The 17,659-nt window shown below is 36.2% G+C and overlaps 1 protein-coding gene across 1 annotated transcript in view; it reads left to right on the forward strand.

The window, feature by feature from the left end:
- Positions 1-208: 208 nt before the first annotated feature.
- ESF1 (ESF1, nucleolar pre-rRNA processing protein, homolog (S. cerevisiae)) overlaps positions 209-17,659 on the forward strand; it is a 32,256-nt gene continuing 14,805 nt past the window's right edge. Inside the window, exons 1-8 of the mRNA XM_010086457.1 lie at positions 209-905; positions 1,654-2,000; positions 2,804-2,917; positions 3,854-3,954; positions 5,498-5,650; positions 7,092-7,206; positions 8,185-8,323; positions 15,366-15,527. Of these exons, the coding sequence (XP_010084759.1) occupies positions 209-905; positions 1,654-2,000; positions 2,804-2,917; positions 3,854-3,954; positions 5,498-5,650; positions 7,092-7,206; positions 8,185-8,323; positions 15,366-15,527 (1,828 nt within the window). The remainder of the gene's footprint in view (positions 906-1,653; positions 2,001-2,803; positions 2,918-3,853; positions 3,955-5,497; positions 5,651-7,091; positions 7,207-8,184; positions 8,324-15,365; positions 15,528-17,659) is intronic.

Consider the following 17,659-nt stretch of genomic DNA (forward strand, 5'->3'; position numbering starts at 1 on the left):
AAAGATTTGTGGCCAAGACTGTGTAGTCACAGCATTATTTGTGGCTCATTTAAATTGTCTTATGTGGTTTTGACAAGAACTTTTTCGATAAAAGTTAGAAATCTAACCTTGCTTAATTATTTTTTTATTTCCAGTTATTTATTTAGGTCTATGTCAATCTTTTTTTTAAATCAGAAGTGTTTTGTTTGGGTTTTTTTCCATGTTGTAGATGTCCAAGTCTTCAACAGCACCAAAAATGTCATCCCAAGAGGAAATATTGAGCGATGGACGGTTTAGCTGTGTTACTAGGGATCCCAGATTTTGGGAGATGCCAGAAAAAAAACGTAAAATCAAGATTGACAAGCGATTCCGAGCTATGTTTCATGACAAGAAGTTTAAGCTGAAATACACTGTGGATAAAAGAGGTCGCCCTGTTAACTATACTTCTACAGAGGACCTCAGGAAATTTTATGCGCTGTCAGAATCTGACTCTGATCTTTCAGAAGATGATAATAAAGAACATACCAAAAAGAAAAAAAAGAAAAAAAAAGCTAAACCTAAAGGAGAAGCAGATTCTGTGAAACTACTTGCTGACAGTCTCTCTAGGGAGAAGAGCAAAATAAACAAACACGAGGTGGACCAAACCTGTGAAGCAATGACAAAACTAGATGACCTTAAAAATGAAGGACAAAAAATTACATCGAATTTCAACTTGAAAGAAGACTCTAAGAAAACTGCAACGGAAGTTGATGACTCTCGGGGAAACAAGGGACTTTTAAACAAAGGGAAAAACAAGAGAGGAGATGCATCAGGAGGAAGATCAATTTCAATTCAAAACAAGCAAAAGGCTTCACAATCAAGTGGTACTAAATCAGTTAAAACTCCCAGAAGGGATGTTTCCCAAGGAGGAAAAATAAAAGAATCAGGTTAGCTGTTCAAATAACAACTAGAATTCGGATGTGTTTGTTTGGATGTTGCTGCTTTTGTTTTATCCATGGAAAAGCTTTCTTTTGCAAGATCAGTTATAAAATAGCTGACTGACTCAGATTTGGTGTTGCTGAAGAATTGGAGTTGGTCTGTGCTGATTCTTCAGTAAGATTGTGAACATCCCTGTCCTTTTAATTGCTGGAGCTGAAGTTGTTTAGTTAGAAAAGTGAAGGTTACATTAGTGTATACGCTACTATATTTATCAAACTGAACAGCAAAGGTAAGGTCTAGTGCCATGAATGCTTCTACATATCAACGGTTGTTGACTGAAAGTATAATGATGGAAGCACCAAGCCAGTAATATGAGAGCATTAGTTTTTCTTCAAGTCACCTGTTCTTTCTTTCTTTATATTGCTCGTGTATGCATATAGCTTACATTATTGAAATCTAATTTCTACCTGTTGATGGTATACATATAAATAGAATAACAGAATAACATTTTATCAGAGTTTGAGATTGATAATACAATTGTGGGCCTAAAGAGCGATAGATTAGACAAGCTGAAGAGCCAGTACTGGTGATTTGTGTTGTTTGCAGTTCCCTGATGTAATATATTTCTGCATCATTATACATTTCAGGGGTGCTGTAAATCTGTGTGAAGAGAACATGAGTTTTTTTTTTCTCCTCTTTGTAAAGGATCGTATGTAATTACAGCATAAAACCAGATACCTAATGTTTATGTTTCAGTGACTGTATGCACAGACACCCATAATCAACGTGACATCAATAAAAGCCAGTTAGAGGAAGAAATTTCTGCAAGTGATGATTCTGAGTATGCAGAATCGGCAGAGGGGCCAGAAGATAATGAGACAGGCGAGGAAGAGGAGCCAGAAGAAGGTGGGGAAACAGGCGAAGAAGACAATGATTCAGAAGATGATGAAGAAAGCGACAGTGGGCCTGATCTAGCTAGAGGCATTGGGAACATTGAAACAAGCTCAGAGGATGATGAGGATTTAAATGACCTGTTTCCAAAGGAGCCAGAGATAGAGCATTCATGGCGTGAGCTAGATAAAGATGCCCCTCGTGGAGATGAGGTAATGATACTTCTGCATGTGAAAAGTTGCTACATGACAAACTCGGAAATGTACATTGTTATGAGTTCACTTTAGACCTTCATCTATGAAACAGTTTGTGAAAGTATTTTTTGTAAAGGTTTTTTACCCTTTAATTACAGAATGCAAGTGATGAAATTGGCTGAGAATGAGAGACTTGCAGTTTTCACTGGTGTCTCCCTTCCTTTCTAAGGAAGGCTTCCTAAGCAGAGGCTTACCTGTAGACGGATAAGCTGTCTGTAAGTGAAAGAACCCACAGAATTGAGCTTTTCATAAATTCTAGAATTTAAACATTACTGCTTTTGTTCACTACTGTTTTTTTTTTCACTTTTTAAAATTTAATTTTTTACTTTGCGCTTTAAGAAATTAAGAAGTCATTAGACAGTGAAGTAGGACTTTAAAACTGAGCACAATTGGTGTATAAGAAATCACAGCAGTCTAGTGCTGTTCCAATTCTGTGATACTAGCTGCTAATGTAACTTATCCATATGATGATAACAAAATCCTAAATTCTGATGTTGTAACTGCAGTCCTAAATCTGTAATTGGTGCAGTCCATTCTGTGATACTTCACTGTTATGTCCATTTAATCTGCTCTGGTGATTGCTGCTTCTGATCTTTGCTAGTTTAAGTCTTGAGGAAAATACTTATTTTATTTTTTTGTTAGAGTTTCTTAATGACTTTGATTTTTATCAAGGATAGTTGCTAGAGAGTTGTGTATTCCCCATAGCAGTCAGGAATTAAACCTATGAACTTCATGTCCTTTTTTTTTCCTTCTCTCTTCAGATTACAAGTAGATTAGCAGTGTGTAATATGGATTGGGATAGGTTGAAGGCTAAGGATTTGCTGGCTCTATTTAATTCTTTCACACCCAAAGGAGGAACGGTATTTTCTGTTAAGGTAAGATCTGATTTCTAAAAGGAGTAGGACTTTTACTGTAAAAAAACAAAACCAACCAACCAAACAAAAAACCACAACAACCCCCCAAATCTTTCCCATCTTGGGAAAAAAAAAAACCCCCCCCCAAACAACAACAACAAAAAACCCCACCCCCCAAAAAACCCAACCAAACAAAAAACAGCACAGCCAACAACAACCAAAACCAACAAACAAAACCAAAAAAACCCCACCAAACTACAAAATAAGAAGAAAGTAAGATATTTCTTTACAAGAAGCAAAGTAGGTATTAACATGATAAATAAGAAATTGTGGTCGAATTTAACTTACTGTGTTAGAAATAAACATGTGCTGCTTTTCAGCAATGGGCATGTGTGGTGGAGTTAGATCCCAGAGCTGTTAACTTCTCATTTTTATGAGGTTGTATCTAAGTGCTAGCAGGGAGAGACTACATTACTTAGGCTAGTTTCATTTCCAGTGGTCTTTGTGGTAGATAACTCACCCTTAAACCTGGCTATTTCTAAATGCTTTCCAACCCCTTTTATCATGGCACAACACTTCCTGTTTTTCCCCACTTTTGAGTTTATTAATAAACGGGTTAAATTCTAATCAGCTAAGTTATATTTTTTCATTTTTAGTGTCTGCCTCCAGTTTTCTGAGAAACGTTAGTCAAATACCCCTTCTGAAAAGGGCCACAGTGAAGTGAATGAAGTTAGGGTTCCTTTTGTTCTTCATTGCTCTCAAAATATAGGCCATTTGTTTATTTTACTGTATATTCTGTAAATTAAAGTTAAGAGGGAATTAAAATTTATGGAATTGATCCCTGTGCTGATATTAGAGAAAAAAGATAAAGCCTAAAAGGCTTGGTAAGATACTTCTTCTTGGTGTCCATTATACCACTGCTGTTAAAAATTTACTTTTGTGTTGCTGTATTTGTAGATTTATCCTTCGGAATTTGGAAAAGAGCGATTGAAAGAGGAAGAACAAAAAGGGCCTGTAGAACTATTTGATCTTCCAGAGAATACCACAGAGAATGACGGGTATTAACTTTATCTTCAGATGAGAGATATAACATGTCTAATTCTCAGTGAAAATCTCGATCAACTCCTGTTTCCAAAACTTCATATATGGAAGTCTCCTCTGGGCGCCTTAATTTTTTTTTTCTTTCAAGGGATATTTTACAGCTCACTCTGGTTCATTGTCAGTGCATTGAATAAATGCATTCTGATGAAACTTGAGAAAATTTGGTTGTTGATAACGGAGTTCAAAATTTTTATTGTCCAGCTCTTTGGAATAATAAATGGAATAAATGTGCAGAGAGCTTAACATAGCATTTCTCCTCTGTGAATTGCCATTCATGCAGTAGACTCCCTTTGATTCTTACTGTCAAAATTTTATGTGCGTAACCAACAGGAGGGCCTTAACTTAGGCCAAGAATTCCCAGATTGAGATTTCTTGAATGCCACCAGCAGCAGCCCTGGCTTACTGGGCTGTGCCCATCAGGCCTATCATTGTCGAAGCTTCTTCAGGCATGGTTTTTTCTTTTTTTTTTTGTTTTGTTACGCTTGAAAGTCTTGTCTGTATGGAACATGAGAGGTTTTACTTTTATATTTTTCCAGAATTTCCAGATGTTTGGCAGCCTGACAGGGGCCTCTTTTGTGTAATACATCCCACTGGACTGCCCTATATTTGGAAAATCTGGATGCTTCTAAAATAAGTGCAGATCCCTTTCAAGAAAGTCTCTAGTGCATCAGGGAATTGTATAATGAACTCACAGCACCTGCTGAAGTCAGCTTCACTGTGTCCATCAAGGTGCATCCTGAAGCATTGGATTTACTGTTCAGTGCGCTCTAGAAATTCTGGAATACAACAATCAGAAATCCAGATATCCCAGAGATACCCCAGTGGTACCTGTGTGCGTACCCTTTGAATTCACGGGACAGGACCTCAACCCTGCAATCTCTCTCCTGCATACTTCCACCAGTTTGTCTGCTTTTCAATCTCTTTTCTGCTTTTCTTTTTTTCTTGCTGTTATCTTCTGTGACAGCACCACCACCTGTGCTACCCAAGTTAATATCCCAGCTCCTTTCCTCACCCATAGCGCTTTCTCACTCATCACTCCTACACTTGCCTTTCTCTGGCATGAGGATCTGTTCTTACAGTCTCCCAGTTTCTCTTATGTTCTTAACATGTAAGCTTACTTATTTATGAACATCCTTTTCATCAGCCTTATTAAGAGCCAGGATGGTTGCAAGCAACTTGACAGGAACTATTCAATGCTACTTTCTGTGGCCTGCACAGAGGTGGTGCTCTGTGCCCTGCACAGGGACTGTAACTTTACAATGCCTGTGGGAAGCAGAGCCAGATACAGAAAGTGTACACTAAATAAAACTGTGAATTAGTCTTTTTACTTGAGTAAAACTGAATAGATATGGTGGAAATTCATGCTGTTTAACATCTAATCTTATAATATTAGGAGAGTGTTTGAATGGTGCGTATTTTTAATGTGTTGAATTAAATATTTTGCAAATGACAAGTTGTTAAAGCCAGCTCACTTGATTGTGGTGTTTTCCAATTTTGCAGGCTTTATAGGGAAAAACTGAGAGAGTATCAATTTAAGCGACTGAAATACTTCTATGCAGTTGTAGAATGTGATTCTCCTGAAACAGCCAATAAAATTTATGAAGAATGTGATGGACTGGAATTTGAAAGCAGCTGTTCTTTTATAGACCTGAGGTAACTCCAGTGGTGACTGTATTACATGTTGGGATGGGAGAGAGAATTAAAGCTAACTTAAAATAATTGTGAGTAATCTATATTGTCTTTATTCTGTAGCCAAAATGAGATATGTAAAGAAATTAGGCATCCAGTGAGTTTTTAGGTTTCCCTTTGATTCTTTTTTTCTTCTTTTTGAGTATTTTTACTGGACTATGAAAAGTTTGAGAGGATCTCTGTGTAGAGAGATTATTCACAGAGAAATCAGGTAAAATGTGCTGGTTGCACCTTCAACCTTTTGGTACAATTAAGTAAAGTGGTAGGATTTAGAAAACAAAACAACATACTGCTGCTCTTCCCTTCCCCTGCCACCCCCAGGGGTCCATAAGTGGCTCTTTTTCAGGATTGTTTACCACAGGGCAGAATATTGCTGCTGTTGTAATGAAGCTGCAATAGATTTATATGCTAGCCCCTATGAATGAACTGGAAGCTCGAATATTTCAAAAGTCACGTTTGGGAAAGAAAGAATTTTAAATTATAGTTGTGTTTTATTGTTAGTATTTCCTTCTGTTACAAAAAAGCCTAGTCTGAGCAGAAGAGAAGTTACTAAATCATGGTAAGTTGTGACAGAAGCTTTGTCTGCTGGGGCCTGGTTATAGGCACTCTTGGAAGTCAGTGAAAAGTAAATTTTTTGCTTTGAATCATTTTCTAGAGGAGCTTAATTCATTTGCTTTGAACCATTCTGGCAAATATGATCTCTGCCAAATGAACATGTAACTTTTCATTCTTTTAAACATAGAAAGATAATGTTTTACAACAGACACAGCTGTTGAAAATTCTTCAATGCTCTTCTTAATCATCTACTTTCTAATATTTTAATGTTGAATAGTATTTATCATATTACATTTGCACTGATTTTAAAAAGAAAAGCGCAAGATGTTTATCATGTAGTGCACAAAGGGGTTTTTAATCTCTCTTACTCTGTTACTAAACATGACTATGGTCTTTCAAGCATTTTTTGCCCTACTAATTGTAAGGTTAAAGATGTACCAGGCTTTCCTCAAATGTTATGAATTTTTTTTATCTCTCTGTTTTCAAATTTTATTTTATTTACTCTTTCTTCTGAATTTTTAATATTAATCTTTCTAGAAAGATGATTCTTAAACAGAACACCCAGAAAAACACCTCTGACCCTGCCAATACCAGACTGAAATTTATTTAGTTTACTTCCCTAATATGGTGGTGTTATGCATCGAAAACCTGTGGAATAGCTGTGCAGAAGCCACACGGTTAATATTTCGCATGTGGAGTACTTGTTCATTTCTTTTGTTTCCTTTTCAGGCTTACCAACTTTTAGCAAATTTATTTTGTGCTGATGTACCATCCTCGTGAAAAGCGTAGAGTGTTTATACTATGATTTCCCAGTGTATTTGAATAATAACATGTTTTATTTGCCTTTAAGATTTATTCCAGATAACATTACATTTGATGATAAGCCAAAAGATGAAGCCTCAGAAGTGAATGTGGCTGTATATAAGCCAAAGTACTTCACATCTGCTGCTATGGGAACATCAAAGGTATCTTTACAATGTTTTTGTAATGTTTTTTGAATTTGTTTAGTTTTATTGTCAGCTTCTAAATTATGAAAGTAGTGGGGAAAAGATCCCTGATTATCTTCACCATTTCAAAGTAAAGACATCAAACATCTTAAAAGCTGTAAGCACATTATGAAGCCACAAGTTACAACCTCATAAATAGGCTCGAGTTTTGTATTTTAAAAGACATTCAGCTTCTTCATTATAAATTAAATACTACATTTTGACCTCATTGTACCTCTATTACCACATGGAATTACTTTGTTATTCACAGTTAAATCTTCTATTTTGCCTAAAATGGGTATGTGTGTGTAGCCTCAACAAGAGCCTTTTTGGTGGTAATGCTGGGCTTAAACAGTTGTTTCCCCTCCTTGTAGCTATTCATTCCTACTCTGTCTTATGTGACAGCCAAAACTTTCATCTGGCCATGAAGTGAACCAGACTGGAGAAGGGATTAGTTGAGAAATAAATAATTTCTTTTGGATCATTTTTCAGTCAGATCTTTTTTATCTTCCGGTTGAGGGTACAGTTGCGCAAACGCTTTCATTGTCCCCATTGCGCTCCGTGCATGATTCCAGGAATGAGTTGCTGCTGGAAGAGTAAAGGAGAGGAGCTGGTGGCTGCTTCAACACCAGTATCAGCTGCCACAGAGGAAATTAGGCTTACAGAGATTTCATGTTGTGTGACCTACTGTTACAGAACCCTTCAGCGCATCAAGGCGCTCTTCATTCTTTCATGTAGTTAAAACTCTTTGAAACTCATTGAAGAACAAATTCCAAAAAGTTGTAATTAAATTGATTGTAGTAAATGGTTATTATAGCTAATTGTTATAGGGAACTTTAGTAAATGTTTGCATTGCTTCTTAAATGGAAGGTATCAAATAATCTTCCCTAAAAAGACAAAGTTACCATGTTTAAATTTAGTGTTACAGCTTCTAAAAGTGGCATTCTTATTTTTAAGGTAGCTATCACATGGGACGAGACAGATCATGAACGAGTAACATCACTTAGCAGAACTTTTAACAAAGAGGAACTTCTTGACATGGATTTTCAAGCTTATTTGGCTTCGTCTAGTGAAGAAGAGGAAGAACAGCAGCCAGGTACTTAAATTAATAAGTGTTGTCCACAAAGTCATTAGCTGGAGTGTTTTGAACACAAGTTATTTAAATGTGTGAATTCTGTATCTTTAGAAAACGCTTTGAATGTCATCTTTTACAGGGACAATATTATGCTCGTTGTATAAAAGCTGTGGTCAGGTTCTACTATGAAAATAACCTAAGTTTCCTCCAGAGCTAAACATCTCCAAAAGTGGCATGTACTTACTGTGTGTGTGTGTGTGACCTAAAGGCGAAGGGAAATTGGTGGTGAGCACATTGGATTTTTTTTGTTTGCTCTTTTCAATTAAGAAAGAAATTGATTGATGACAGAACATTGACAGATTGACAGATGCTACATTTTTTTTGAAAAGCTATATAATTCTTTAAGTTAGGCATGTTAACATGGAAGCTGTGGAGTTATTTAAATTTACTGGAACTTGACATTCCTTTTTTTCTTTATTTCTTTTTGTTTGTTTGAGTTAAATACACTTTCCAGTGTTCTTTGTACATGATAAGAAAACACATGTACAAGTTTTTAAATTGGTATCTCTAGTGCCATAATTGAGATTCAATATGCAAAGCTGATCCTGATTCTCCAGATAAATAATGTGAGTATGACCCCAAAATTACTACATTATTTTTGAAGACAAAGTATGTTAGCTTCTAAGTAACTTCCTTAGAAGATTCGTTAGTGAGAGTTTGACTTAAGTATTATCACCTTAGCTTTAAAACAGATTTCTGGTTTTAATTTCTGTACTGCAAAATCCCTTTACCTGGTGTAATTAATGTTTGATTAAGCCAAGTACAATGGTTATAATTTGAGTGATTTCTAGCAAGATCATAGGTGATGTAAATTACAGCATATCTTCTTTATTGCTGATATGATAATTCTGTTAAAGAAAAGTTGCTTTTCATCATACATTTGAATGATTTATATAGAGAATGTAGTAGTTATTATCTTCACTCAGTATTGAATGGAGTTCTTCTGCCTTTCTGTGAAGTCTGAGTAGCACTGATCAAAAATTACTAAAAGGTAGGTTATTAGGAGTTATCCTAATGATTGAGCCCCTGAATAGCTGCTTTCTGAACAAGAACTTGTATTTCTGAGTAGAAAATAGTTTTCTCCCCCCCCCCCCCCCTTTTTTTCCTCTTTCTTTTTTTTCAGGGTACCTTAACATTTCTTTGTCAAGTTCAGCAATACCTACTTTAATCTCTTCATTTCTGAGATAAAATTATTTTCAGTAGAACTGGAGGTGCTTCCTTTCCAGAGGAAAAGTCCTAGTTTGAAATGTGAAGTGGTCAGTGACTAAATGAATTAGGTACAGTGCTCACTGCAGAAATGTATTTGTAGGTTAACGTAGTGTTTTGTCCTCTTTGTGGCCCTCTCTACATATATTAAAGTCTCTGCAGGGCAAGGAGATACGGAACAAGCTGTCCTAAGACTGTGCTTGTTGAGGTGGCCTAGACAGGATGTTGAATGCCCTCCAGACCTTCGAAGGTCCTGAGGGAGATGTAGATTGCACAGAGCTTCTTCACTCTTGAGTAGCCAGGGGAGTGAAAGGTAGTGGAGAAAAGCTGTGCTATGGGCCTTCTGGTACTCCTAAGCAATAAGTCTTACTTAGTGAGGGGAAAGATAATCAGCAGAACTTATTTAAGGGAACTTTAGAGTGTAGTAGTAACATATGTGAATCAAAAAGCATTTGAAATAACTTATTAAGAATATAAAGATATATAAGAATACGTATATCATCTAACTTCATAAGCTACGTAAATCTTCTGTGTATGGTAGACTAACATGTACATTCCTGAATTACCTTGCTTGTTTTCACTCTAAAATTCGGTCTGCTCTTAATTAATAATATCTATAGCCTAAATTGCAAGGCAAATAAAATGTCATCAAGCCTTAATCAGGTCTTTCAAACAGATGTTAAAATTGATTTATACTGCATTAAAGCAGGTTGTTGCAATCAGAGATGAGTTTGGAGCGTGCAAAGGAACATGACAGATTTTTCTGGTTAGTGTTGGGAAATCTTCTGGCAGCAAACTCAGCTTGACAATCTGTTGGTAGGTTTAATGTCCATTTGTTTCTCATCTTACATAAAAAGGCACTTATAAACTGCACCTCCGTGAGCTTTAGTTTCTCTAGTAATGCTTAGTAAAGTATCAAAATGGGAGCAGTAGATGCAGAGGAAAGCATTTCCATCTTATTATTATGTACAAGACTACTGCTATGTTAAAGAATAGCATCTGTAATAGCGTGGTGCTGAAAGCGAACATGTGTAAGTGAGCAACCCTTCAGAAATTTTAAAGAGTAAACTTCCATTGCTGGGAATGAAAAGAAATTGACCTTAAGTAATCTTATCACACTAATAAATTTTAAACCTGTAAATGTCTAGATTGTAATGATGTTTTGAAAAGAAAGTTATTGGTAGACAAATTATGTTGCCATGTCTTTAACGTGTTCCTGACCTTTTACCCGTTCAGTTATATGATACAAAACAGGATCCCATCCGACAGGATTCCATCCAGCAGAATTATGTGGCACAATGCACAAATGGGAAAAATCAATGTCAGCTGCTTGAATGGAAATGTAGGAATGTGATAAGAAAGAAAAAAATGTTCTGGAATTTTATTAATATGTCTTTAACTTATTAAGATGTTTTATTTATAAACAGGTTTTTGTTGACCCGTTCTAATCTGTTTTTTATGGAATTTTTCAACTTAAAATGTGTGTCATGAATGTTAATATTATTATTATACAAAAGTTTTGTAATGTCAAGTATTTCAGCAACCTGGTATGTTGTGGTTCGTAGCACAAAGTATCTCCTTTACATTGCTCCTGAACTTTCTGTTTACTTGGATGCATTTGTTCCAGTTAGGAAGCATTTGGGATGTGCATCAAATCCAGCCCATAATTGCTATGTTGACTGTGAGCACCAGTGACTTAGTATATGCTTCGAATTAAGCATTATGGGTTTTATGCCTAAGTTTTTGTTGTTGTTTTTTTTTATCTTTGCAAGATCTTTGCACAGACACACATAATACCTGAATAGACTATCTGACAAAATACTTTTATCAGTGTATTTTTGATTATCTGTTCCTGATGGTATAATCATAGAATATCGTGAGTTGTAAGGGACCCCCTAGGATCAGTCAGTCCAAGTCCTGACTCCACACAGGGCAACATAAAAGTTAAACCATGTATCTAAGAGTTGTCCAAATGCTTCTTGAAGACTGACAGGCTTGTAGGGAACTCTAGAGCAGGAAGCACAGTCTCTTGTGGTATTGGGCTTCCAATACAGGACTCTACAAAGCCAGTAGATATTTTGTTTTGTGCTGCTGCACCGATGCCGGGGGTACACAAGTGCAGAGAAAAAAAATGTAGTTGGGAAGGAGGAGGAGGGTGGAGGTTTACTTTTTCTAAATAATGCTGATAATCTTATTTTTAGTGATTAATGTTAAATAAAATCAGACTATTTATTGAATATTTTTACAGTTTTGAAGTCTATTTGACGCAATAACTCTGACTACATATATAAATTTAAATGTATCTTTAACATTTTATCACATGACAGTACAGTCTTTGCTGTCTTAAGAATAAGTGGTATTCGTATGTGTTTATTATTTGCTAGAACTATTATGGAAGGCTAAGAAGTGGAAGGTGACAGATGTAAAACATTCAATTATTTAATATTGTCCCCGAATCCAGTGGGTGTTTATAAAATCCATTGAATAGAATGTTATTTGGGTTAGCTTTTGTCCCTTATTCCTGTCTAGCTGCTTTGGATGCTCTCAGACCTTACTGCTTCTTCAAAATTAATAAGGATCTGACTTTTTAGAATATTTCTGTTGGGTTAGTTTTGGCATATTGATAAAGTATTTCCTAAGGAGACAAGCTAGCAAGAGGAGTTAGCAGTTCGTGATTTAGCCAAGCCTGGGTTGAATTTAATGGGACAGACTAGATATACTACGACCTAGTTTTTTTCTTTTATGAAGCATCAGAAGCTTGATGTAACTGATCCAGGTGTTGGATACTTTTCCAAAGCATGTTTCCAGGAGGTTTTTTGTTGTTGTTGTTGTGTTTGTTTTTTAATTTATTTTTTTTTTTAAAGTGCTTGGAAGGCCAAGAAAAAGGGTTATCTTAGCTTTTCTTCTGAAAAGTTCATACAAGCTGTTGGAGGTGTCCGGTAGCTTTGAACCGAAGAACACTTCTGGGTGTGCTTTTGCAGGCCAGCATGTCCCTACTCAGAAATGAGTAGAGAGGAGCCAACTCTGATCGCGAGCTTGTTCATCTTGGCTTACATGTGACTGGTTTAGAAGCATGGTTCTAGGAATGCCCAGTCACCTCTCACGTGCAGGCAGGTGCTTAAAGGCTGCAGCAGCCACAATCACCTGGTTTCCAAAGTGAGTTAAAAGCTGCGCCCACTGCACAGCACTCAAGTGGTTAGAATACCCTGACCTGAAAAAAATACAAAACCTAAAAAAGCCAGACTGTAATGCTTACTATTAATTTATTACCTGTCCACATTCTGTTCTTCCTGTTCACCTATGTTATGTCTTCTCCCTGAAGACTATTTCACAAGATGTCTACTGTGATATGCTTTGAATAAGCTTATTTTGATTACTTTGAATTCTAAATTTTTCCTTTTTCATTATCATTTAGATGAACTAATGGGATTTCCTTGTTCAGAGTGTGCTGAAAATGAGGGAAAGCGGGGTTAAAAGTCAAAGTTTTTCTTTGTTTGTCACTATTTTCTGGCTCAAGAGTGAGGTCAATGCATTTAATCTTTAATATCGTGCTGTAGTACTGTGCAATAACCTCTACCTGCTTTTTGAATGCCGGAGTGTAGAGCTTGTTAGTTTTCACTCTGCAGGTCTACATGCATTGTAGGGTGTTTTTTTTTGTGTCTATTTGAATTTCAGTAACTACGCTGGATAAAATTGAGACATTTTGTGTATTTTTATGGTATAGCCGTCAGCATCCAGTTCAGTGGTAGAATTTTATGGTATTACATTGCCATTACATCACGAGGGGGAATTTTGTCTTTCCATCTTTAAAAGAAACTCAGCTTTGCAGGAGACGACTTGTCAAATGTTATGCCTGCTATATTTTTTCTACCTTCTTTAGTCTCTAAGGCTGAGTGAAAAAAAACCAACCAAAAAAACAAACGAAAAAACCCAACATAAAAAACCACCATCAGAAAAAGGAATCATCTACTCAGCCATTACCAGATAATCTTCTTAAACAAAGAATACTATCTCTTCAAAACACTGTGATTACAAGAATGTGATCTCAACTAGCACAGCTGCCAATCATCAATTTAATATATTAAGCCTCTGCATTTGTTTATATTTTTGATGAATTACAGCATTTAAAAACAAACAAACCCTGCAAACTGTTGTGTTGGAATGTTTCTGACCTGTCTTGGAATTTTAGCTTTTTTCTTCATAGTTCTTTTAGCACTTCTGTTACCACTTTCCTTTTGAAAAAACAAAGAATATACTTGTATTTTATGCTCTAAACTTCATCTGCTTTTGCATTTTCTTCCTTCACAGGTTAAGCGTTTTTCTCTTAATTGTGTTTGTCTTGCAGTGCAGATGTTAATGCACCAGAACTTTTTGTTTTGTTTGTGTGTTTTGTTCAAAAAGTCTTTGAACAAGCTATTGGCAGAAAGCATTACTGCCTTAATATCCATCATCAGAAAGTGGTTCCTCATGTTGTGCAATACAGCATGATACTTGAAAGCTAGTGACAAGGTTATTTGAACTCTGAACAAACTTTGAGAACATATTCAGCTCATTTTCCTTTCTTGCAGCTGTTGTCAAGTGTTCTTTATTTGCGTACAGAAGGAAAAGGCTCTTAAGGGTTTTTTGAAGGCGATGTTGAACATTTGACAAAAGAAATGCATGTTTTGTCTAAATTAGAAAGTATCACAATAAGCAATGCCACTTTAATTTCCCCTAGCAAAATCAGTGAAGACAGTCATAAATACAAATCAGTAGCCCCTTACTTAGCCACTTTCAGAGAAGCCTTTCTTAGCTTAAGCATTTCTTCAGTTCCCATCCAGTATAGCTTTACTTCTCATTTTTATGTGATACCAGGAAGAAGAAACAACAAAATGGCTTATTTTTCTTCGCAGTCCTCAAAACCGAATGTCTTTTGTTTGCTGCAGGAGCAGACACTTTCCTCTTAGGAGATCCCCGCTCCTGATGAGGAAAGTGGAAAAGCAGCTGCAGTTACCTGAACAGTAAAGATTTCTGCTCACAGACAACAACTAGCTTATTGCGATGATGGGATGTGGAAGAGAACAACCTAAGTTTTAGCCAGAGACCAGAGGTCACTCTGTGTTGACTTGCAACTGCAGTCTGTCTTTTTAGACGCCAGTTTTGCTGCCCGTGCAACTCAGTACTGTAGGAAGCATAGCTTTACTGCTAAACCACAGAAAGAAGAAAAAGGAGCCTGCCTCAAGCCTAGTTTTCTACAGTTCAAGGCGCTGTAGCATCTTTAAAGCTTTAAAAGCCTGTTCTCTCTGAAACATTTGTTTAAAAGCATATTGTAAGTCACATTGTAATTGCGTTTTTCTAAAAAATAAGAAAAAAATGCCTTGCTTCATTTGTTAGTTCAGCAAGGCACTTTAAGGCACTGAATAATTATCTCTTTTACAGAGTCTTGCAAGGTTTATTTGTTAAAATGTAGGACTTTATTTTCAAAGTGTTTTACACAACTGTTTTTTGAGATTTAGGTACTACTCTGCTGTATTGGGCTCTGAAACTAATGATTTTAAAATGCAGTAGGGGATGCTGTGTCCGATAAGTGATTTACTTTGCTGGAAAAAATTATTTTGTCTTTTCAGATACTATTTTTATTTCATCTAAGCAGGGGAATTTGAAAACAGGTTATTCTTTGGGGGAATAATAGATGAAAATGTTTTAGAATGTTTTTTTTTAGAAACAATGTATGTGCCTTAGGTGTGTTTTGTAAATATTAACTTCAGTTGATCACTTTCTTGAGGCTGTCTGTGATAGCTTTACTCTCTCTTTCTAGATGGTGATGCAGCTCATGAAATGGAAGATGACAAACCCAGGAAAAGCCAAAAAGATGATGAAGAGCAAATTGCCAAGTACAGAGAGCTGTTGCAAAGCATCCAAGAAAAAGAGAAAAAACAGGAAGAAAAGGATATAGGAATGGAGATTAAATGGGTTCCAGGTAAGCTTTGTTTTTTTCTTACACTAACTTGGAGGATATGCGGTGTTGGCCTGCTAATAGGGATATAGTGTAAGGTGTCAGATTTACAGCAGTAGAAACTGACCATTTTTTTTTTCCATAAATTGGAATCCAGATGGATTACAATGAGGGAAATAGAAGAAATAATATGACTGAGCTCAGTTGTAAGCGTCTTTTTGTATCTTATTGTTTCACCAGGTTTTTCTGTGGTTGCTTTTTCATTCATCACTTTATAGATTTTCTTGAGTGGAATTCATATATTTGCTGTAGAGTTGTAAAACATACCTACACTTTTAAAAATGAAAACCAGTATGATTTGGAAACGTAGCATTAAATTAGAGGAGACTGGTTTGGAAATCTTGCTTACATAATGCTGAAGATTTGGGGGAACAGAGAAGGGAGAAGTCTGACCTTCCAGTGACTCCGCTCAATAAGAAAGTAAGCTACCAAGCAGAAAAGTTGGGGAATATTTGGTTGTATTTAGTGACACCCAGATTTTCATCTGGAAATTAAAAAAAGATAACTTTACCATATAGCATCCCAGCAGAACTCATCCTGAGATCTGAAAACCAAGGTCTATTTTTTTTTCCTTTATGATGAAAAGACAGACTGATTTTTATACTTTTTTTTTTTTTTTTTAATCAGTGTGTACTTTCCCTGAGATGTAATAAGCCAGTTAAAAAACTTGCTACATCCAAAAAGGGAGAAGTTTTCACTGTGGTCTCTCCTCCTTGGTCCTGGCCCAGAGCTCATTCTGACTGCCTGTATCAGCCCCAGCACTTGTTAGGTTTCTTTGTGAGCTTAAGTTCATTTGCTAAAATGACAGAACTACTCTGGGAAAGAAGAAAAAGTCTGGGTCTTTTCTGCTGGAGTGAGATAGGCAAATGGAAGCATTTGTTGAATGCTCAGAGGGTGAGTTATGCAATCTGAAGACTAGGGAAGTGTGACATTACCTTTTCGAGGGCAGCAAGGTCTTCTATTGACTCAGTAGTGTAGGACTGCAGGCTATGTAAGGACACGGCCTTTGTTACTGTAAGTACTGAGACCACAGACATGCTAGACTCCAGCCCCTTCACCTCCGATGTATTAATTCCAGCTAGTAATGCATATCTAATTATCTGATTTACACTAATATTATTTTGAATTCACGTAACTTCCGTTGAATATAAATCCTCACTTTTAAACTTGTTCTGGTCTCTACTGTGTCAGTGAAATTGATTGAACTGAAGAGAATAGTTTTATTCCTAGTTCTTGAATAGATCTGTATTCGAAAATACACACTGGCATTAAAAATAATTGTATGTTTTCAGTCGTGCTTATATAATTCCAATCATTTCTGGCATGAATTCTCCCCAAAACTCTTTACAGAAAGCATGGATCGTGCATGTAGGACAAGTACTTGCCAGCACAGTTGTATGGTCATGTTTTACTTCATCTGTCCACAGTGTGTCAGTATTTGCATTCTTGAAGTTGCTCACTTCGTGTCTTTTAATTCATTGTGTCACTAAGCATTCAAGGCAAATGAGTTTTCATACATAGGTAGCTATTAGAAGATCTTTACAAAAGTTTGTTGTTGCCACCTTTCAGACTGAAGGTGGAAACCACAGATGAAACAATTGCTGCTAGGAACGTATTCCATATTTATATAGGACAAGCATTGTTTAAACAGTTAGAAAAGCTACCATTTCTTGTGTTGGTTTGGAAAACACGTTTGGGGTTTTTTTCTTTGTTATACAGTCTGGCTTCCAAAGAATCTTGTAAATTGTATGAATGAAGTTCTATAAATTAAAAAAAAAGTGTAAGCAATGCAATGTGGTAGCATAGTTAGGAATCTAGAGTAAACCATTAATTGGAGGAGATGGAAGATCATTTTAAGAGAGACTGAAGGAAGCTTTGTAGTCTCTCATGCACAGGGAGAGCAAAAAGTTTTCTGAAAGGCTCTGCCTCCTAAAACTGTGCCTTGCATGTTACAAGTAAATTATATTAGCATTTAGGAACTGTAGCAGAGATGGAATCTAGTTCCCATGTACTCCCTGTTTCTTTGCAACTGAACTTGACTTTAGAAAATTGGATTTGTTCCATATTATGTCTAGTCCAACCCCTTCCTTACTGCA

Source organism: Pterocles gutturalis, unplaced genomic scaffold (assembly GCF_000699245.1).
Source record: "Pterocles gutturalis isolate BGI_N339 unplaced genomic scaffold, ASM69924v1 scaffold9451, whole genome shotgun sequence".
Taxonomy (NCBI): domain Eukaryota; kingdom Metazoa; phylum Chordata; class Aves; order Pterocliformes; family Pteroclidae; genus Pterocles; species Pterocles gutturalis.